The 23141-nt window shown below is 50.3% G+C and overlaps 1 protein-coding gene across 3 annotated transcripts in view; it reads left to right on the top strand.

Annotated features, from left to right (window-relative positions):
* Window positions 1-17315: 17315 nt before the first annotated feature.
* ZDHHC8 (zinc finger DHHC-type palmitoyltransferase 8) overlaps window positions 17316-23141 on the top strand; it is an 81255-nt gene continuing 75429 nt past the window's right edge. For 2 of the 3 annotated variants that reach the window (XM_043987171.1, XM_043987179.1), the window contains exon 1: window positions 17316-17603. In XM_043987171.1, the coding sequence (XP_043843106.1) occupies window positions 17497-17603 (107 nt within the window). In that variant the 5' untranslated portion in view covers window positions 17316-17496. The remainder of the gene's footprint in view (window positions 17604-23141) is intronic. The other variant, XM_043987162.1, reaches the window with a different exon arrangement.

The following is a 23141-nucleotide window of genomic DNA, read 5'->3' as shown; positions in this document are numbered from 1 at the left end:
TCCAGGAAGATGCTGAATATTCATTGGGAAGCAATTATTTTGAACTTGACTCAGTATGGAGGCCTGTCTGTTGTCTGGAACTCAAGTTCCAAACTCGAGAGTTTGGAGTTTGGAGAGAGCTCCAAACTGGGTTGGGACCCAGATCGATGACGCTTTCCTGTGACGTTCAACTGAGCAAATGGAAGATGATGCCTTCCATTTGTAGCGCTCCTTAGCTGGTGCTTTCCCTCCAAAATTCCTCACATTGATTAAATGTTTGCCCATGGTGTGCAGGTGGTGGGGAAAGAGGGATGAGATGATAGCCCTCTGCCCTGAAGGACTGGACTAGCTGAGGTTGGGGACTCGTTTTCCATTTGCTAGAGCAGCTTCTGCTATCTGGTGGAAGATTGGGGCCCGTGTTCTGTTCAAAAAGATGGACAGCTTTTCATTTGCAAACTGCAGACTTGAGACGATTGCCTTCCACAGGTGAGTACATTGGAAGGAATGAGCTCACAGGGTTCTCTATACAGCCGATGTCTTCCCCAGCTCTGCAGGTGGGCACTGGGTTGCTTGCAGTAACCCAGTGAGGAGAGAAACCTGTGAGTCACTCGTCCTGTACCACCAAATCAGCCGGGGCCCCAGCTCAGATCTTTCCACAGCATCCTTGGAGCATGCTCACCTTAGCAGGAAAGGGCTGCTTCCACGTGCTTATTGGGCTTTTTGCTGCTGGGGCATTGGCTGCACCTACAGGTCACAAGGCCCTCCCCCTCCCCCCAGGGCCTTAGAGAACCCTGGGAAAACTTGATATCTAGCAACCAACTTGGTGGCCAGACCGAACTGGTGCTGTGGCTGACAAGCCAACAGGGACCCTTAGCTCATCCAGCTGGGCAGGACCTTGGGGTATAAGCCCGAGTCATCCCCGCGCCACGATGAGGCTGTGGACAAGAACGCTGTGCTAGGGCGTTGCAGTCGGCCATGGTATATGGTCTCTGTTCCATCATCTGGACCAAACGAGGTGGCTCCCGAGGGCTCTGGTCCAGTCCTCTCATTTCCCAGGGGACGAGAAACACTCAGTCACACAGACGGTAGACAGTAGAGTACAAACAATGCCAGCCAGCTGTAACAGGTTGGCCGTTTCTGGTCTTGGGCCCCTGACCATGAATACCATAGCATTACATGCAGTCAGACGAGTTACCATCCTTAAGAGCTCAGAATTTGGAAGGACCTTCAAAGACAAGCCGTTGAACCCTTTCCTGGCCTGCCAGTGAGTGGGCACTGCCATGGTGAGGCAGAAGCCCTCTACGCCCTGTCCCCCTTAGGACAGCCCCCCTGTTTAGGAAGTCTCCCAGGAGTGGGCCCAAGTCTGCCCCTCTGCACCAACGTCCTTCTAATTTTATGCTTGGCGGGCGGAGGGGGGGGGACAGGCAGAATGTGTCCAATCCTTCAACAAGACAGCCCCTCAAATGTTGAAAGGAAGTTATCATGTCCCCCACCTCATCTCAGCCAGTTGTTTTCTAAGCACTTACTCTATACCAGGCATGGTACTTGGCACAGGGTTCAGAGACAAGCCCCTGCCCACCAAGGAGCATCTGTTCCCTCGGGATAAAACATGCACGTGTAGAAGTAGGCAAGAGAACCCTCACCCTGGGGTTTCACTGGTACAGGGGATACTTGGAAGAATGAGAGGTTAATTGATTTGCCCAGGGTTACACAAAGGGAGACTTGAACTCAGATCTTCTGGGCTATAATGATCTTTCCACAATATCACACTGCCTCTTGTGGATAACAAATGCAAAATTAAAACCCGTCAGGGGCAGCTAGGTGGTGCAGTGGATAGAGCACCGGCCCTGGAGTCAGGAGGACCTGAGTTCAAATCCGGCCTCAGACACTTAACACTTACTAGCTGTGTGACCCTGGGCAAGTCACTTAACCCCAATTGCCTCACCAAAAAAAAAATAACTAAAACCGGTCTTGGGCTGTCTTGAGTTGGGGATGCAGCTGCTGGGCAAGGGTGGGGGGGGGGGGCGGGTGCCGTTTCCAAGATATGGGAGGTGAGAAGGGAGTGTTTTCTAGCCATAGAGAAAAGCCTGGAGGTGGCCTGGATTAACTCTAGGATTCATGAGGGGGAGTAACAGATACTGGGCTGGAAAGGTAGACGGAGAAGTGGTTAGCTCTTCACAAAAGGATGAGGCACCTTTTGAGGTCTTAGCCTAGGCTTTGCCTGAGCCACAAAGGGAAGTCCCACTCGCTGTCTTCTGCCCCCTCAGACCCAATCTGAATGGTTGTGATCAGTCTGGAACGCCTCAGCTTGGGAAGCTGGAGTGTCCAGGTGAGGGCAATCAGGATGGAGAAGGACCTTGGGCACCTGCGGGAGGAAATGGGGATGTCTAGTTTGGAGAACACTGGCCGATGGAGACCTGCCATCTGGCGTTTGAAGGAAAGGTTGGGTGAGTCCTCCTCAGGAGAATGTCATAGAGGAAATTCTTGTTTCAGCCTGATGGTTCATGCAGGAGAGACCTGGGGTCGAATCCTGGCTCTGATCCTTCATCATTATGCCCATGGGCAGGCCGCTTCTTCCTGAACCTTAGTTTCCCCATCTGTAAAAGGGGGGAAATTGAAATTCTCGCCATAGGTAAAACGCTGGGCTTGGAGCGATAAGACCACAGGTCTAAAGATGAAAGGGATTTCAGGGGCCATCTTAAGTGCAAACTGCTCATTTTACAGGTGAGGAAACAGGCCCATGGCTGTGAGGGGACTTTTCTAGGTCTCCCAGTGGGATTGGAACCCGGGTTCTGGGACTCCAGAACTGGTGGGCACTCTTTTCCTTGTAGACATTTGCTGAATATACGTCCACATAAATCTAAGAAAGTTACTTCACCTTTATGAACCTCAAGCAAATAACAATTTCAGCACTAAGTCAGCCGAGCTGGAGCCCAGATTCATACCGAAGACCAGTATCCGTCACACGCCATTGCCTCAAAGAATACCTTCAGTAAATGTGCTGGGGGGGGGGGGGGCATGCCTTCTGAAAGCCACCATCAGGGTCGGAAGGGATTCTCCATGCTAACAAGACCATACAAGGCCTCAGAGACCCTCTGGTTCAGCCCCCTCATTTTACAGATGGGGAAACTGAGGCCCAGGGAGGTTGTGATTTGCCTAAAGTCACATAGGTTATAAGCATCAGAAGCATAATTCCAACCCAGGTCCTCTGACTGTCGTATTCTTGCTAATAATTGAGGAGGAGATTCCCAACATGTGGGAAAAAAGTTAAAAGGAAAAAAAAAAAGATAAGTGTGAGCAAGTCCCCTCTGATTCCCGGGTACTTCAGACAAATTCTCAGCCGAGGCTGAAATAAAAAGAAAAGTTTCACTCACTCAAAGGGTCTTGTGCCGGGTTCCTGAAAGTGTCTGGAGCAACAGCATCAGCGAAAAATTGGGCTATGTCAAAAATAAAATGCCAAGCGCTCCGGCTGTAATTAGGTCGGATTCAAGCCCACAAAAAGGTGACTTGCCACTGATAGTCTCAGAAGAGGTTTCAGGTTGTCGGAATCCTAGATTGTTGGTGCTGCAGAAAGCCTGACTCTGGCAGGCTGTGACTGGGCGCCTGGCACCGACTCCCTCACATCGTGAAAATAATGGCAGGGTATCTGGGCAACAGGGCTGGACAGTCGGCCAAGCCTTCCTCGACACAGCCCTGTGAGGACTGAGTGTCACCTCCATTTTACAGATGAGGAAACTGAGGCAAGAAGTGGTGTCATTTGCCCAAGATCACCCAACTAATAAATGACCAAGGCAGGATTTGAATCTGTGTTCTTCCTAGCTCCAGACCCAGCACTCTCCATTTCTGTATCCAGACTCTTCAGACTCTCAGGAACCTCAGGGAGCATCTGGTCCAATTTGTATCAGAAGGAGATTCCCCCAGAATATGGACATGGGCGGTCTCACGGGAGGAAGGGTTAGCTTTGTTCTGCTTGGCCCTAGAGAGCTAAACCAGAAGCTCCCAGGGAAGCAGACAGGATGTGGAACCCATCCAACTGCATTTAACACCCAAAGACTGAGCGTCTGCCAGCTCCAAAGAGAAAGTGTGGCCATCTCTGAGCTCAGAGAGCCAGAGAACTAGCAGAGGGACCTTTGCACCCTTACTTGGAGTCTCAGTTTCCCTCTCTGTTAGATGGGGACCATCACACTTAAAGTTTCCAAGGGAGATTGGGAATGTAAAGTAGGGTTTTAGGGACCAAGTTCAATGTCTGAGATTGAAGCCCTCTCACAGCTGGTTCTGTGTGGTCCTAGTGGAAAAGGCTGGGAGGGGGGCCTGGGTTTGAGTTCTGCCCCTGCTGTTTACCCCCGGGGGACCTCAAGAAAGCTCCCTTTCCCATCAGCCTCAATTTCTTCCTCTTTGAAATGAGCAAATTTTACTGGATTATATTACTGAGGCCTGGCCAAGAACCTCTCTCTTCCAGGACCCCTCCCAGCTCTGACACCCCCTGTTCTAAGGCCCTCCCAGCTCTGACACCCCTTTTTCTAAGCTCCCTCTCAGCTCTTACAATTTATGTTCTGAGGTCTGACTCTATTAACCCACTGTTGATCTCAATCCAGACCCTTCCTCCCTGGGCCTTAGTTCCCTTCTCTGTAAACAGGGGAGCTGATGGAGAAGGCCTCTAGGGTGCCTTCCTGTGCAGGAAGGCATGCAGGGAAAGCAGGCTGGTCTCAGTCAGTTCCACCTTAAGCCCTTTGCCAGCCTGTGCTGACGGGTGGGATTTCCTGCCTGGCCGGTGGGCTCCTAACCGCACAGCTGCTTTACAAATGTCCACAGCAGCCAATGGCAGGCTGTGGCAGAATCAGCCCAGTCATTTGCTCCAAGTTAAAGCAGAATGCTGCTGCGGTTGGGGCCAGGGGTGTCCCCAAAGTTTTCCATCACCAGAGGGAGGACAGACCCCCTATTTTGCCTTCTCTGGACCCCAAGCTCTCAGAGCTATGTAAGCCCACCTAATCCAACTCATTTATTTTACAGAGAAGGGAACAGAGGCCCAGAGAGGGGAAGGGATTTTCCCAAGGTCACTCAGCTAATTAATGTTAGGGCCGAGACCGGGAGCCAGGTGCTCTGATTTCCACCTAAGTCATTGCTTTTCCATCATCCCCAGCATTTTGGAAAGGGAGGGGTCTAGAAAGGGTGCTGGAAAATCACAGAAAAGATTTCTCTTAGGCAAAGCAAGTTGGAAGGTTAAGGAATAATTAATGACATTTGAGGCAGGTCTGGTTCTACTCTGACCTCAGTTTCTTCTTCTGTGAAACATGGGTTATGGAATGAATGAGGTGCCTGGTTGTGGAAAAAGCCCTGGGCTCAGTCAGGAGAAATTGGAGCCTGAATCCATCTCCAGCATTTGCTAGGTGTGGGACCATCACAGACTATTCCTTTGCTGAACCTCAGTTTCTCTACCTGTAAAATAAAAGCAATAATCAGAGTCCTCCCCTCCTCCCAGGGCTGCTGTGAAGAAAGCCCTTGGCAAAATGTAAAGTTATGTTACTACCCCAGGGATGGCATTGGGGATGGTTTCTGCATAGAGCTGGCCTTGTCTCTCCTCTCCTTTGGAAGCTCCAGGGCCTCCCTCTCATTGTCTCTAGGATGGACAACAACATTCTCTTCTGACGTTTTTGTTTCGTATTTTTTAATTCAGTTTTAATTTTCAATTCTGATTCTTCTTCCCCAACCAGTGAGCTTGCAAAAATGAAACAAAACAGGGGCAGCTGGGTGGCGCAGTGGATAAAGCACCAGCCCTGGAGTCAGGAGTACCTGAGTTCAAATTTGGCCTCAGACACTTAACACTTACTAGCTGTGTGACCCTGGGCAAGTCACTTAACCCCAATTGCCTCTCGGGAAAAAAAAAATGAAACAAAACAAAAACAAACACCCCCCCAAACCAAAATACACTAGAAATATGTGTGCGTGTGTGCATGTATGTGTGTGTGTGTGTGTGTGTGTGTGTGTAAAATTAATTCCCCATCATGGGTGCAATGCTCTGAGGGTCAGTCCAATTTATAAGCCAGAGTGGGGTCCAGAGACAGTGGCAGATATAGGAACAGAGATATACTGTCGCTACAAAGGACATTAGCAGTCATCTAGACCAAGCCTTTTCTTTTACAAATGAAGAAACTGATTTCCAGAGAAGTTGTGAATTACCCAAGATCACATGGGCACTAAGTTCTCCCAAATTCTTCAGCTCCAAATCCATGGTGCTACCCACTGTGGCACGGTGCCCTGAGGCAGTCCCTAAGAAAATACTTGTTGGTAATAATAATAACAACAACAAAATTTCCACTGTGGTAATGTTGTACATAATTGCACATGTATAACTAATATATGATTGCTTACCCCCTGGGGGAGGGGGAAGGGGGGAAGGAAGGATAAAATTTGGAACTCAAAACTTTAAATAAATACATTTACTATTTAAAATAATAATAATACCTGGAGACAATGAGATCTACTACTATTTTCAAAGGTCACCCAGGCTGTAAGGGAGCAGGGCTGGGATCTGACCCCAGGTCCCTGACATCACATGTGCTTTTCCCATGGTACCTCAGGCTTCCTACTCAGGAGAGCAATAGTTCTCAGTTCATTGGGAGCTCTTCCCACTGATGGCAAACCTTGCTCCTCAGAGCTCCATCAATCACCTTGTGGAGTCATGGGATCTCAGAGTTTGAAGGTGCCAAGGGGTGGAAGTGGGTGGTGGATGGGTGGGAAAGCGCTGCACTGTTTAGGGTCTATTAGAATCCAAAATCAATTAAAGCATTTGCTTTCCAAGAGAGTGGTCTCCCAAGGGGTACCTCATGCAGTCAGAGAAAGCTTTGTGGATCAGACATAATTGGGTGGCTTTATACATTTTCAACAAAAATCTGAGCAGCTGTCTCTGGCACAATATCTCTATGCAGAGTTATAAATCAAGACAGAATGTGTCTCTTAGGGAAACAGAGAAGCGATTCAAAGACCTGTTTGTGGTGCTGAAATATAAGGGTATCTCATCAGCTCCAGGAGAGCTTAACAGTTGCAAAATCTCTAAACAAACAGCTTTAGTTTTCTTGTTTACAGGCTCAGGACAAAACGTTGGGTTCCTTTCGTCACCATTTCTTACCTTCTGCAATCAAAGTACAATCTATAAATATATACACCCATACACATAAAGTAGTTAAGTTCGTGCCCCTAGTCCCTGGAAAATTTAATTCACCCCTTTAAGTAGTTTCTGTCCTGGGGTGCAGACAGGGGTGTGCTTGTAAATGCTTAACAACCAGATCTCCAGAAAACAATGCACATAGGACACGCTTTTAAGTTTAATCTGTGTTATTGACATTTAGCCCATCCTTCCTTCCTTCCTTCCTTCCTTCCTTCCTTCCTTCCTTCCTTCCTTCCTTCCTTCCTTCCTTCTTTCTTTCTTTCTTTCTTTCTTTCTTTCTTTCTTTCTTTCTTTCTTTCTTTCTTTCTTTCTTTCTTTCTTTCTTTCTTTCTTTCTTTTTTTCTTTCTTTCTTCTTTCTTTCTTTCTTTCTTTCTTTCTTTCTTTCTTTCTTTCTTTCTTTCTTTCTTTCTTTCTTTCTTTCTTTCTTTTTGATGAGACGATTGGGATTAAATGACTTGATCAGGGTCACACAGCTAGTGTCAAGTGTCTGAGGCCGGATTGGAACTCAGGTCCTCCTGACTCCAGGGCCGGTGCTTTATCCACTGTGCCACCTAGCTGTCCCCTAGCCCATCCTTTATTAAGTCCAGACAACTAACAATACAATAAATCAAGCACTGATTCGTAGCATTTGGCAATTTCTGAGGTGTGACTGTTGTTATGCCCCTGGGTCGAACTCTTTTAATTGGTAACTGAGAGAATGAGCTGGAGCTAGCCCACAGCCCAATGTATTTGCTAGCTGTCCCCCAGACAATGCTTCACTTTCACATCCTAGCCAGCCTCCCATCTGGTTCATCTGGCCACCTGCCTGTCCCTAGAAGCATGCCCCCTTCAGAAGAAATCAACGCTCCCCTCGCTGCCGGATGAGCTATTATGCCAAGCTAGTGCCCTCTGGCTCCTCTCCCCCTCCAAGCCCAAATGCCCCTCCCAGGCCACCGCTCTCTGCCAGGGATTGTCTATTAGAATGGAAGCTGTTTGAGGGGAGAGGCTGTCTTGCTTCTTGCATTGGCATTCTCGGGGCTTATCGCTGTGCCTGGCACACAGAGTGGGCTTGACAAATGCCTTTTCATTGACTAACGATCTCAAACGCTCCCATCAACCTGAGCATTTTCTTCTGGACCCTCTCCAGCTCATCAGCGTCTTTCCTAAGATGTCAGAGAAAATAGAAAATCATCTTCTGACTGGGATGTTGGTCCCAGAAGGGACTTGGGCTTGGAATTGCTGGGTCTCTGTGGGGTAGCTCTGCTGAGTCCCAGCCTCCTCCTGATCTTACAGCTCTGTGCTCACCCCAGGAGAATGCGCCAGATCATTTCCAGATGCTGCCAGAGCTCAGGGTTCCCTCCTCCTCTGGAGCAGCTGGAGGGGGGTTCTTTGTGGGAGCCACTTTCCTGGCAAGAGGCCAAGAAATCAGTGAGTTGGGCATCTGTCCCTCAGGCTCTGCTCCTCCCCTCTGCCTGCGCTGTTCTTGGGAGTGGGCAGGGGACCCTCCACAACATCACAAGGAGTGATGACAACAGCTGGGCTCTCCACAGCGCCAACATGTTTGCAAAGTCTTTTACGTGAACTGCTCGTTGACCTGCGCCCCAAGTTCTGGCCTGACACAGAGCAGAGCCGACCTCAGCGTCTTCTCAAAAATTGTTTTCTTTAGCTTGTTTGCCTAAACATGCATCTCTCCTGGTCACCAAAGGGAATAGCGAGTGTCTGGGTCTTCTGAAGCTCACCAAACAAACAAATATATATGTGTATAATAGATGTATTAGATTGATATCCTTATAGCATCGTAGAGAAATATCATGGTTATATTTATGATACATATATATTAGAACTGTATAAAAACAGATGATAGGGGCAGCTAGGTGGCGCAGTGGATAAAGCACTGGCTTTGGATTCGGGAGGACCTGAGTTCAAATCTGGCTTCAGACACTTGATACTTACTAGCTGTGTGACCCTGGGCAAGTCACTTAACCCTCATTGCCCCACAAAACAAACAAACAAAAACAGATGACAGCCTCCCCTCTTCCCCAAAGAACACAAACCACAGAAAGAACTCAACAAATTCATGATCAGTTCATATGATTTTCTGTATTCCAGAGGGCTCTTTAATCTCATAGTGCCACATTTGTAGTTTGGACTTTCCCCCTGGAGAGAAGCAACTCCAGGTCCCTTCTAGCTCTAGGTCCCATGAAATCCCACCTTCTACAGGAAGCCCTCCCTAACCCCTTCCCTCTTTTTTTTTTTTTTTGGCGTGGGGCAATGAGGGTTAAGTGACTTGCCCAGGGTCACACAGCTAGTGTCAATTGTCTGAGGCTGGAATTGAGCTCAGGTCCTCCTGAATCCAGGGCCAGTGCTTTATCCACTGTGCCACCTAGCTGCTCCCTCCCTTCCCTCTTTTAATTGTTTCCTATTTATCTTGTGTAAATAGTTCACTTCATATAGATTTTTTTCACATGTTGTCTCCTCCATTCAATTGTAAGCTCTCTGAGGGCAGTGACTGTCTTTTGCTGTGCCTGGCACATAGAAGGCATTTAATAAATGTTTATTGATTGATTGACTGATTAGGCATTGGAATACAAAGGTGAGGTAATCCCTGCCCTCCAGAAGTTTACATCCCAATAGATACATACATATGTAAGAAGCTGGGACCAGGGAAGGGAGTTTGCATCCTGGAGATTGCACATGAAGCCATAAGTCAAGTCAATTGTCCCATTCTTCTTCTTCTTTTTTTTTTTTTTTGTGAGGCAACTGGGGTTAAGTGACTTACCCAGGGTCACACAGCTAGTAAGTGTCAAATGTCTGAGGTTGGATTTGAACTCAGGTCCTCCTGAATCCAGGGCCGGTGCTCTATCCACTGCGTCACCTAGCTGCCCCTAGGTCCCATTATTCTGATGGCAGCAATAGGATTACAATTCCAAGAAAAAGGAAGAAGGTGGGGAAGGCAGATGCCAAGATGCCCAAGATTGGGTTGGCGAGGGTCCTCACTTACCTCTGCTCCAGGTCTCTCTTTTGTCTCTGGACTGATGGGCCAGCTGCCTCTTTCACAGGTCTGTCTGTCTATCCCCTTTTATAGACCCAGCACAAAGGGATGACTGAGAATCCGCCATACCCTCTTCCACATTGGGACTTAATCGCTGCTCCTCAGTGAGGCATGAATGGGTACTAGAGTTGCCTTGTTCTTCTACATATGCCTAACAGCTGACATTCACAGGATCCAATCTTGCCTCAGACACTTACTATGTGACCCTGCATAAATCACTTCATTTCTCTGGGTCCCAGAGCTGGAAGAGACTTCTGAGACCATACAATCCAAGCACTTGTTTTACAAGTGATTCAGGGAGGTTCAGGGACTTGACACTTGCAAATCCATTTACAGGCCTTGTTTCATTTAGGTGACAGGAGGTACTAGAGGGATCATCATAATTTTATACATGAGAGAACTGAGGTTCAGAGAAGTGACATTCCCATGATCACATGGCTAGTAAGTATGTGGGGTGGGGGAGTAGGACTTTTTTTTTTTGGCAGGGCAATGAGGGTTAAGTGACTTGCCCAGGGTCACACAGCTAGTGTCAAGTGTCTGAGGCCAGATTTGAACTCAGGTCCTCCTGAATCCAGGGCTGGTGCTTTATCCACTGCGCCACCTAGCCGCCCCCTAGGAGTAGGATTTTAACCCAGATCTTTTAGATTCCAAGTCTTAACTGCAGGATAGCGGTATCACCCCTCCCTCCATCTATACATCATTTGATTCCCTTGACAGCCCCACGAGGTAGGAAGTATAGTTTTTATTATCCCCAATTTTACAGGTGAAAAAACCAAGACCCAGAGAGAGAAAATGTCCAAGAAGAAAAGATTTAGATGGTTCTTGTTGCTCAGTCTTTCAGTCACAAACTCTTCCTTTGAGGTTTCCTTGGCAGAGATACTGGAGTGGTTGGCCATCTCCTTCTCCAGCTCATTTAGGTTACTTGCCCAGCATCAGCCAGCTAATAAGTGTCTTAGGTGAGATTTGGAATCAAGAAGTGCCCTACTCTTCCTGACTACAGTGCCAGTGCTCTATCCACTGAGCCACCCAGTTGCCCTTCCTTAGGTGCTACTTGGTACTTTCTTGGCAGTGATGTGGGAGAGAAGTTAGTCTTGTTCTGTTTGGCCCCAGAGGGCAGTAGCAAGAGCCATGGGGGGAAGATGCAAAGAGACCAGTTTAGCATGGATGTCCTAAAAAAACCCAAACCTTTTCAGTAATGAGAGCTGCCCCAAGGGGGAGGAGCTGCCTCCGAAGAGGCAGGTAGAATGAATGACCACTCATTAAACAGGTTGCTGTTCCTTGCGCAAGATTCTCCATGTCTTGCCTCTGAGCATTTTCACTAGCTGTCCGCCATGCCTGGGTTGCTCTCCCCTCTCATCTCTTCCTGCCTTTCTATGAAGTCCCTGATAAAAACCCACCACCTTCTACAAGAAGCCTTTCCCGATTGATCTCCTCAGTGCTCACGCACTCCCCCTGTTCATTATCCCCATTGTATTTACCTTGTCTGTCCTTATGCTCTGTCTCCCCCATTGGACTTCGAGCTCCTCAAGAGCTGGGGTTGTCTTTTGCCCTTCTTTACATCCCCAGAATTTTGCATAATGCCTGTCCCATGTTATTCACTTAATGAATGCTTGTTGATGACTTGACTTATTCCAATTTGAGTTGGTCTCAGTTGCCTCTGAGGTTCCTCCATCCAGCTCTGACATTCTGTGGTTCTGGGACTCCCAAGGTATGACTGAGTTTCAATATTGGGGAGAGCTCATTGGTTCTAAGCCAGAGGATGTTCTGGACCGGTGAAATCTGAGAAGATTGGGGGGAGACGACAGACCTGCCAAGTAGACAGCTGGTCAACCATGTACACAGCCAGCAAGTGGTTAAACCCAGATCTCTCCACCTCCCCAGACTTCCTTTTGTATGTACTAATTAGTGGCCAAGCAGAGGATAGACAGGCCTATGGACATACAGTTTGGGGGGCAGGGTCGTTCCAAGGTTTGAGCCAGAGATGCGGCATCCCTTTCCCCTCACACTTCATCTGTTTGTGGCTTCAGGTCACTGCAAGTCATTCCTCATTAGTGCTTCCAATAAAGAATACTTCTAGGGTAGCTAGGTGGAGCAGTGGATAAAGCACAGCCCTGCATTCAGGAGGACCTGAGTTCCAATTCGGCCTCAGACACTTGATACTTACTAGCTGTGTGATCCTGAACAAGTCATTGCCCCCTTCAAAAAAAAAAAAAAAAGAATACTTCTAAAGGTCCTTGGTTTTCTGGGTGTGGGGTCAATTTCCACCAGCCACTTCACAACTTTATTCAAACCAACATTTATTAAGTGCCAGGACAATCGTATTGCCAAGCAGGGTGGTAAACTCTGGAAATACAGACAGAAAAAGATATAATCCCTGCCCTCAGGGATCTTACATTTTATTGCAGGAAATAATTTGGATACCATTGATGAGGAGGGACCACTTCTTGTCCAGTCCCTTCCTTTTACAGATGAGAAAAAGGAGGTCCGAGGAAACTGATTTCCCCAAGGTTGCATGGACAGGAATCATCAGAGGCAGCACTTCTCAAACTGTGATAATTCCCTCCAGGGACACAAACTGCAGTCCACCGAGGCCTGACCATCGTGTGGGACTCTTCTCCATTCACTCCTGGGCAGGGGGGTTTACCCAATCTTGGGGGGAGGGAGATGTCTTCCCTGAGTTCTGTCCCTGGGAGAAGCACATTGCTATTGTGTGGAGTGTGGAGCATGTGGGCTGTCTTTTTGGGAAAAACCATTATGGGAGGGAGAAAAGGTCATTGACTCTAACAAGTGAGAGTGTGGGGGTCTTGATTCTCTGAAAGAGCTGAAGCTTAAGCATTTGGCCTCTAAACAAAAAGACACATAACAGAGTCCACTCTTCCTTTAAAGGAAAGAGATATTGCCTCAGCTAGAGACTGCAGCTCCAGCCAGTCCACAACCTTTTATCTCACGGAGCCACGCCTGACAGTTCTTTTAATTACTCCAAGTTTCTCCCTTATGCAAAGACATGCCTTTATACTGCCAATGTTTTTCTTGTAAATGCTCTGTGTATTTGAGTCATGGAACATTCTAGTTTCCAAAGGTTTGAAGTAAAGTATCAACCAGAGGGCAAGAGAAAGACACATGGTGAACACAGACTGCAACAATTTACAGATGAAGAGTTGTACAGGTAAAGGGGTATAGAGGATGTCATCAAAGAAATGTATGAATAAAAACAAAAGATAATCAGCTTTCCCTTAGCCTGGAGCATGAGAGGAGTTTCCTCTCTAAAAAGAAGATTTATAGGGGCAGCTAGGTGGATAAAGCACCAGCCCTGGAGTCAGGAGGACCTGAGTTCAAATCTGGCCTCAGACACCTGACACTTACTAGTTGTGTGACTCTGGGGAAGTCACTTAACCTTCGTTGCCCAAGATACCATCTGACTTAGAGTTAGAAAGTCTTTGTAATGCCTAGTTACCAAATGGCAGCCTTCCAGAAACATAAGAAGTGCTTCCTTTTCTTTGTTTTGTTTTGGGTTTTTTTGGTGAGGCAACCGGGGCTAAGTGACCTGGCCAGGGTCACACAGCTAGTAGGTGTTAAGTGTCTGAGGCCAGATTTGAACTCAGGTCCTCCTGACTCCAAGGCTGGTGCTCCATCCACTGCACCACCTAGCCGCCCCCAAGTGCTTCCTTTTCAACAAACTCCTAGAGGCTCTCTGGGTCTGGATTCCCTAAGTTTTCTCAATCTCAAGATTCCCTTTGGACTCCCATAAGACCCCCAGAAGTGGGGGTGAATCAAAAGAAACAAACAACCTTAAATGGAGATTCTTTAAGGCATCAACCTATACCTCAAATCTTTGTTTCAAATTCTTGCCTTTATTATGTATATGTGATCACCCAAAATCCATAGCACCTATTTCCGCTTCCTTCCTTCACTCTCTTAGTTCGCACACCTCTTTTCCAGTTTTCTTAATAGTCCTCATTTCTTATGGTACAATAATAATCAATAACACCCAATCTGTGGCATATATAAATACACGCACCACCATATGTTCCAGCATTCTCCAACCGATGGGCACACCCCCCCCCGTTGTTACCAATTCTGTAGTTCCACAAAAGTCCCGCTATAAATATCGTGGTATAATGGGGAGACTGGCCAATGAGATCCCAGTCTTTGGAACATGTGCAGCTTTACCCTTCCTGGTGGATCCTGGAGACAATGCACAATACTCTATGCCTGCTGCCAATAAAACACATGGAACAACAGGAAGTGGGTTTGGGCCATAATGACTCAGAGTTAGTACTACATGGTGATGAAAAGTCTTCTGGTTGGTTGACAAGCCAGAAGGACTGATGATAACCAAAGAGAAACTGATCCAGAAGTGAGCATACATAAAAAGGTTTTTCCTCTCTTTCTTGTCAGGTTTTTTTTTTTTTTTTTTGGTAAGGCAATTGGGGTTAAGTGGCTTGCCCAGGGTCACACAGCTAGTAAGTGTTAAGTGTCTGAGGTCGGATTGAACTCAGGTCCTCCTGAATCCAGGGCCAGTGTTCTATCCGCTGCGCCACCTAGCCGCCCCTTTCTTGTCAGGTTTGAAGTGAGGAAGATTGCTATGAGCTGCTGGTTTGGTGAAGGGCTCTGGTAAGCTGTATTTCCCCACCTGACCACCATGTGTACATGAATGCATACCATCTGTTTCTTGTGTCTCTTTTGTGTTTATTTCCCCCCTAGATCTTAGAGAGATGAAGTCAAAGATTCCCCAAAGGGCAGCAGAGAGCTACTTAGTGGGTGCAAGCAGGCTGCAACATACTACAAATGAAGAATTACACAAGAGAAGGGGTGGAAAGAAATGTACAAATGAAAAAGATGAAATGCCTTCCCTCAGAGCTTTGTGTATAATAGACTTTTCTTCTCTAAAAGGAGACTCTGCATCCAAGAGTCAAGCTTTTTGGAACACAAAACACCAGCCAGTTCAGTGAATGGGTTTCCAGAGAAAGAAGTGACCAGGTTACCGCCTCATGAGTTTTGAAAGCTCGGAAGAGCCATTTGAGGTCTTGCCAGCAACTGAGTCAGTAACAGAGACCACTGGAGCAAGGAATGGCAGTGGTCAAGGCAGGCAAGGAGCCGGTGTGTCTGCTGAATGATCTGTTTTAGATTGATCTGTGTCTTCAAATGAAATGGTCCATCACTGACACCTCACCCTAAAGTAAATTTGGTGGAGACTTTGTATAGGAAGACAAGGATTCCTCCAGGTAGGAGTGTTTACTCCTTGGCTCCACGTGTCACTGCACATGCTCCTCCAGACCTTGATGCTCCAAGTTGGAGCCCCTCTCCCCAAGGACTGGGTGCACGATACATCTGTTTCAGAGGAGAGGCTAATTTATAATTCTGTTCTTTGCTATACCTTCTCAGTAGATACCTTTCTGTAAAAATGCAATTTCTGTCTACTGGTTAATCCATATTAGGGAACACATCAGTTGAGGGATCATCGTGAGTGACAATATCAGAAATGCCAGCCCCTCAGAGTTAGCAGATGATAGAAGCCTGAGGTGAGAAGTAGTCAGCCATCCCCCCTCTCAGAGAGTGGGATGAGAGGGGTTTCTATATTGGTAAATATGGGGCCCTACTTTGGGTCTTTGACCTCCTTGGGATGCATGCCCAGAAGTGGGATCATTTTGTCAAAAGGTCTAACCGTTTAATAACTTTTCTCATATAATGTCAAATTGTTTTCCAGAAAGGTTGAACCGACAGAGCTAGGATGCATGTATTCCTACTGTCTCTCCCTTCTCCATTATTTTAGTCTTTTATCATTTTTTTTCCAATTCGTGCAGGCCTCCTTTTAAAGGTTCAGTTAAAGGGGCATGAGAGGGTCTGACTAGGGAGTAATTAATCAATCATTCTCAATTATGGGGTTAAAGGGCCCAGAGGCAACCTGGGTAAGGTGAGGTCACACCTTATCAAGTTGGCATCCTGGATTCCAGAACAAAGCCCTTACCTGTGGTAACCTGGTTAGCAAGAAGTTAAACTGAACAAGGGAGGAAGTCTCACTGCCTCACCTCACCTCACCTGGGAGAACCTTGCCATTCTCTCCACGACACATTCTTTGTGCAAGCTGGAAAGGATCTGTGGCCACATGCTTGAGATCATGCATGTGGCTCCGTCTGTGCCTAAGAACACATAGAGTTACAGAATCACAGATTTACAACTAGGGGGAAACTTAGAAATCCTATTTCAGAGTGGAGGAAATGGAGATCCAGGGAAGGGAAAAGACTTGTCCAAGGTCACACAAAGAGCAAATGGCAGAGATAGAATTCAAACCCGGGTTCTTAGCCCTGCTGCTGACTGTGATCATGGGATCGATTGTGGACTTAGAGCTAGAAAGAGCTTTAGAAGGCATCTAGTCCAACCCTTTGATTTTACAGAAAAGGCTCAGGGGAGTGAAGGGATTTGTCAAAGTTGGAACAGCTAGTAAGTGTGAGAGGTAGGATCTGAATCCAGGGCTTTGGATCCAAGCTCCACAGTGAGTGCCTATGTGTGCATTCCGTGGGGCTAGAGGTAGAGAAAAGGGGGGGGGGCACAGTGGACAGTAATGGGGCATCTGACCGGGCCCTAGGCTTTGAGGTTTACGGGGTGGGGCCCTTTATGGACCTGTTCTCACTGGGGCCTCCCCAGTCCTGGCCATGATGACCCCCGGCCCTTTCCAGAGAGGCTCAGAGACGGTCTCCCAGCTAGGTGTTACTGGTAGAATTGGAACCCGGGTCCCCATGACCGCATCTGTCACTCGACTGTCCCAGCCTCGGAGCAGGTGGGCTCCGAGGTGGGTGCCAGGGCGCCCCGTGCCCAGCGCCAGGGAGCCGCCGGAGCCGGGGCCTCGGTGCTACCTTAAGGGGCGCTGACATCAGCCTGGGCCGGCCCGCCCCCCCCCCCCGTGGGTGGGATTTCCTGCGCCGCCGCCGCGGCGGGTCAGCTGGTCCCAGTCCCTCCCCGCGCCCGCCCCCCACCCCTCCCGCCTCCCCCCGCCGTCCCCTCCCGCTCCCGCTCCCGCTCCCCCGAGCAGGCTCCGCGGCCACTCCGCTCTCCTCCAGCCCGTCCCGCTCAGGCCCGTCCCGCCCCGGCCGCCCCCGCTCTGCCCTGGCCGGCCCACGTCCAGCCGCCGCCGCCGCCGCCGCCGCCGCCGGGGCCGCCGCCAACCCCACCGGCTCCGGCTCGGGGTCCGAGGCCGCGTCTCAGGCCGAGCGGGCGGCCGGAGCGGGGCCGCGGCCCCCGGCCCTCGGCGCCCGGCCCTGCGTGGCCGCCCCTGCCGCCGCCCGCGCCCGCCGGGGCCCGGAGGGATGTGGGAGCCACAGGATGCCCGGCCTCGGCACCGGAAAGAGGTTTAAGCCCACCAAGTACATCCCGGTCTCCACGGCCGCCGCCCTCCTGGTGGGCGCCTCCACGCTCTTCTTCGTCTTCACGTGAGTGCGCCCTGGGGGACCCGGACCAGGGGGCCGGAGGCCGGGGGGCGGGGGGGAGGGGGAGACCCGGACCAGGGGGCCGGAGGCTGGGGGATCGCGACCTGGAGACCGGAGGCTGGGGTGGGGGACCCCGGACCAGGGTCCGGAGTCCGGGGGACCAGACCAGGGCGCCGGAGTCCAGGGGACCCAGACTAGGAGGCCGGAGGCGGGGGACCCCGATCAGGGGGCCCAGGGATCAGGGAGCTGGAGGCCAGGGCACTCCGACAAGGGGGTCGGAGGTGGGGAACCGAGGCCAGGGAGCTGGGGAGCTGGAGGCCGGAGGCCGGGGTCTTCTCTCTCGCCCTGGATCCCGGGGCCGCCTGGCAGCCAGCGCTGATCCTCCTCCCCCCCCCCCCCCAGCTCCCCACGCCAACAGCCGGCCCCTCTCGGGGCTTTTCCCATCCCCGGCCCGGCCCGGCCGCTCTGCTGCTTCCCAAGGAAAGGAGGGAAGGTGATAATACCGGGAGCATCGCGGGTTGTAGCCCGGCTGGGCCGAGAGAACGGGCCCTGGGGAGTGCCCCAGACGGCCCAAGGCGCGCGGCTACCCGAGGACGACCAGACGGCCAGGGCCGACCTGTGAGCCCTCCATGCTCTGCCTTGCCCTGACTCCCGTTCATCCTTCTCAATGTGCACAAGCTCCCCTCCCCCTGGAGCTTCCTCCTTCTGTGGGGGCCCCCTGACCTCTTGTACATCCCCCGCCCCTCCACGCATACACACGTTGGGGCTCCAGGTGCCCTTCCCGCCTTCCTTGGGCTTACCCTTCCCGGCTCGAGCTCCCCACTCCTCATTCCTTTTGACCAGTCCAGCCCACCCATCCCTTCTAACCCTGACTCACCGCGGCTTTCCCCCTCCCCCAGCGGCCCGCCCCCCATCCCCGGGAAAAGTGCCTGCCACCGGGTGGGAGTACTGGGGTGAGATGCTGCTGGGTCGGGCCAGCCCAGTGCACAGTAGATGGACTCGGGGCTGGGCCGGCTCCTGGGAGGGGGCTGTGTCTGCGGGAGACTGGGGCATCTGCGTCTGTCTGCTCGTCTCTGCCCGCTCCTGTCTGGGGCCGGGAGTGGTGCCCCGGGGTCTTGCCGCTGCCAGGCTCTGCTCTGGGAAGGGAGAGCTGAGGGACACTGGGCGGCTGAGGCTGGGCCCTGGGGCCTGCAGAGGGCGGCCCCCTATCCTGGAGGGTCTGGCCTCCTCCTGCCTGGCTTGCCTCACCAGCCCCCTACCAGCCAGCCTCTGTTTGTGTTCCATAGGCAATGTTTTGATTAAAACAAATTGCAGCGTTCAGATTTCCTGGGCAATACCTTCTCTCTGCCATTGGCTCCTGCCGCCCCAAATGGGCTTGTCAGTCATAACTCAGCCTGATGAGGCTTGGGAAGCAGGGTTGGGGGATGGGGATGTGGGAGCCCCAACTTTGGAGTTTGGCATCCGTTCCTGGCTCTGTGACCTTGGGTGAGTCCTTTCTCTTTCCAGGAACCTCAGTTGACCTAACTGTAAGCTGAGAGGGCATCTAGGTATCCCCTCTAGCCTTTCTAGCTCAGACATAGACACCTTCTAAGGTCTGTCCCCTGAGGCCACTCCTGGTTCTGGTCCTGGATGCTCTTTGCTGAGCCTCAATCAAAACATGATCTTTCACTGGTAGCGAGGCCTCCTTGAGTCTTGGGTCTGGCCAGTTTGGGCCTGGAGCAGGGGGTGGTGGAGGAGGAAGCATCACAGAAATCATTCTAGAGAAGGAGGTTCCACCTTCCAATGGCCCCTTGGTCACCCAAGACTTGCCTGTGTGACAAGGCTGGCCTCTGTCTGAAGACATTGACTAGCCAGGGGTCAGAGTTCCTGGGTTCAAATCTTACCTCTGCCCCTTACTAAATGTATGACCTTGGGCAAGTTGGCGACTCAGTTTCCTGCCCCGTAAAATGAACAAGGGTTGGACAAGGGGGCCTATTAAGTCCCCCCTGCCTCTGCTTCTGAGATCCCTGAGTCTATGATAGGGTCCGGGCTCTCAAACTTTCTTCCCCAGAGGGGGGATGGTGTCATCCTGTCATCTTCCCCTGCCCATGAGAGCAAGCTCCGGCAGCATCCAGACCTGGAGTCAGGAGACCTGGGTTCATAGCGTGACTCCACCACTGACTTGATCTGATCCCTGGGCAGGTGGCTCCCTTCACCTTGCCAGCCTCTGTGGAATTGCTGCTGTCCTCCGGGCTCTCCCAGTGACCTTGAGTGAGTCCTCTCGGGTCTCAGTTTCCTCAGCTGTAAAATGATGGGGATAGGCTCCCATGATTTCCAAATCGCTTGCTCTTTGTTCTCACCTCCACCCGGCGCTTTTAAGTGTTAATATTCTTCCGGAGAGGCTGCGGTGGAACAAATAGCCCATTTCCAAAGAGTGAAAGTTAAGGGTCACCCGAAGGACAAGGGAGAGGCTCCTGGTGGGTGTGAGCAGGCTGGAGACTGTTACTATCCAAGAATTATGCAAGAGCCATGTTGCAAAGGCTTGTCAGCAGAGAGATGTGGGACTGGAGAAGGAGGCTGGGGGGGCTGGCCTTGGAACCAGCTTTAAGCATGACAGATGCCCGGCCGGCCGCATCATCTGCCTAACGTCAACAGGCCACATTGGGCAATTGCGGGGACTTATGGGAGGGACAGGACAGGATGGGCAAGCACCAGTTGAGGGAGGGGTTGCCCTCCTCTGGGAGTTCCAAACCTTTGAGTCAGAGAACACCTTTTTTTTTTTTAGGCAATTGGGATTAAGTGACTTGCCCATGGTCACACAGCTAGTGTTAAGTGTCTGAGGCTGGATTTGAACTCAGGTCCTCCTGACTCCAGGGCCGGTACTCTATCCACTGCGCCACCTAGCTGCCCCCCAAGAACACCTTTTTAAGCATCTAAACATTTCTTGGCCTTCCCCTCTGAGCGGAGTTTTGCTATTAAGACCTACTGATTGAGATGATCCACAAGCACAAAAAATTACTCTGAGTTTAAGAATGAATTTCTGTCTTCCCAATCATGACAAAATCCCAGCATTTCAGAGCTAGTGAGGGCCTCAGAAGCGTCTGACCCAACCTGTACTGAGCAGGCTGTCAAGCAGACACTCAGCTGTCACCTGAAGGCCATCTACATGCATTTTGAACAGAAAATATGTGAAAGTAACAATGATGATATTCTCGGCTAATGTTTATATGGCGCCTTAAAGTTTGTGAAGCACTTTCCAGAGGTTATCTCATTTGATCCTCACAACAACCCTGGGAGGTCGGCACTTTACAGTTGAGGAAACAGGCAGACAGAGGTTAGTTGACTTGGCCAGGGTCACGGAGCTAATATTAGTGTTAGGCTGGATTTGAACTCGGGTCTTCCCAGCAGTCTACCCACGGCACTACAAACAGCCTTGGGGACCAGAAGACCTCTAAGACTTATTGAGTGTGTACCCTTGGGGAGCTTCCATTTCCTTATCTGCCTACTGAGATGGCGTCTGAGGTCTCTTCTAGAACTAGGATTTGTCGTTTTAAAAACGCTCCATTCAGCGCAAAACTCTAGACATATGTGGGGGCTGTTAAGCCCCTTGGCAGGTGACAGACTGAACCCCATTACAGATGTGAGGGGGTACCCAGCTTCCTTGCAGATGGGAGACTTTAAACTCTGCTACAGATGGGAGGGCCATTAAGCCTCATTGTAATGGGAAATGTTAAACCCTGTTACAGAAAGAGGAGAAACGCTAAGTCTCTTTAGTGGAAAGGTTGCTAGACTGGGGACCAGGACACCTGGCTTTTCCGCTGCCCCACAAAAGGCCTGTGGCACCCTGGGCAAAGCCTTTGGGCCTCAGCTTCCCCAATTGTAAAATAAGAGAGGGCACTGTTTCACCCAAAGGTGTGAATCTGCTATTACTACTCACTATTGACCTAGTGATCATAATGATTAGGTTTTTAGATTTCCTGTGAGGATGTTTCAGGGAGCCCTTGGGGTGACTTGTAAAGATCCCATGCCCTTGGTTTGGAGAAGTGGCCAGACTCCCTGACCCCTGGCTCCCAAGCTAGCCTATGGCAGAGAATATAGCCCAAGGCCAGATCTTGCTGCCTCCAGCCTGCTGGGCCTAGCTTGTGGCCAAGTCCAGCCCCAGAGCCTTGGATGCTGTTAGGAACGGAATTCCCAAGCTGCACCCCAAGGACCCATCTAGGAAATAAGGATCATGGGGACACTTGAAAGACCAAGCCTAGATCGGTAGAGGGGAAAGAAAACTGGCTCTGGGTTCAAATCCCACTTTCAACCCTTAGACCTTTTGTGACCTTGGGCAAACCTTAATCACTCTGGATAGCATTGAACTGAACTAGCATTTATATATTGCAAAGTGCTTTGTAGATACTATTTCACTTTCCCCTTAAACCTCAGAAGTAAAGGGGCTATTCTTATTCTCATTTCAAAGTTGAGGAAACTGAGACAGAAGTTGTTTCTTACCCTGGGCCACATAGCTAGTAAGTGACTGAGGCTGGATTTGAATCCGGGTCCTCTTGACTCCCGGTCCTGGGCTCTGTCCACTGCACTGAGCCACCTACAGAGAACCACAGTCTTTTGGTGGTTTCTGGGAGTCTGGCAGAATTTCAGCTCTTCGGATTTGTTCCCTTCAATGGGCCTCAGTTTTCCCATCTATGCAATGGGGGAAGGGGACTGGGGCAGAACCCATATGTCTCCGGTCCCTTCGGGCTAATAAACATGTGTATGCAGTCCTCTGTGCTTGTGGTAATGTAAGATGTGACCCCGGCCTTCCAGGAGGCTAGGAACACGTACCTGGCTAGGTCAGTACTTCTAGGTCTGTGCATCTGGCCACATGGAAATCCCAGCCCATCTATAACGGAATAGATGAGTCTGAAGGATTTCCCTTGTGCGGCTGGCGGAGATGAAACGTCTCAGGGCCACATAGCCACGTGTTAGAGGCCGGATTTCCTTACAGTCAAAGCTGCCCCAAATGGGATGATCTGACTCTGGGCAATGGGTGCATACACCAGTATCCCGGCCTTCATGGGGGAGACGACCTGCCGGCACCCGTGTCGGTACAGACAGGGGTGTGCAGTGAAGTGGGAAGTCGCCTATGAGGGCCGGCTCGGGCCAGGTGAGGCGGGAGAGCACTCAGGGTGCTGATTATGTTGGGGCAACCCTCTCATGTAGGCTGCCCCCCAATGCTCAAGTTCTGTGTGTCACAGGCGCCTCTTTATAGGAGTCTCCCCCGTTAGAATATAAACTTCCAGAGGAGCTGTTTTACTTCTCTCTTCGTATTCCCAGATTTTAAGATCTTAGACCAGAGCTTGGTGCTTCATAGGTGTTTGACAACAACAACAACAACAAAAAGAAATAAAAAGAACATGGGCAGCTAGGTGGTGCAGTGGATAGAGCACCAGCCCTGGATTCAGGAGGACCTGAGTTCAAATCCGGCCTCAGACACTTAACACTTACTAGCTGTGTGACCCTGGGCAAGTCACTTAACCCCAATTGCCTCACCAAAACAAAACAAAACAAAACAACAAA

This window comes from Dromiciops gliroides, chromosome 1 (genome assembly GCF_019393635.1).
Source record: "Dromiciops gliroides isolate mDroGli1 chromosome 1, mDroGli1.pri, whole genome shotgun sequence".
NCBI classification, from domain to species: Eukaryota; Metazoa; Chordata; class Mammalia; order Microbiotheria; family Microbiotheriidae; genus Dromiciops; species Dromiciops gliroides.
The sequence above is the reverse complement of the archived record's forward strand: the minus strand, read 5'-3'. Positions and strand labels throughout refer to the sequence as shown.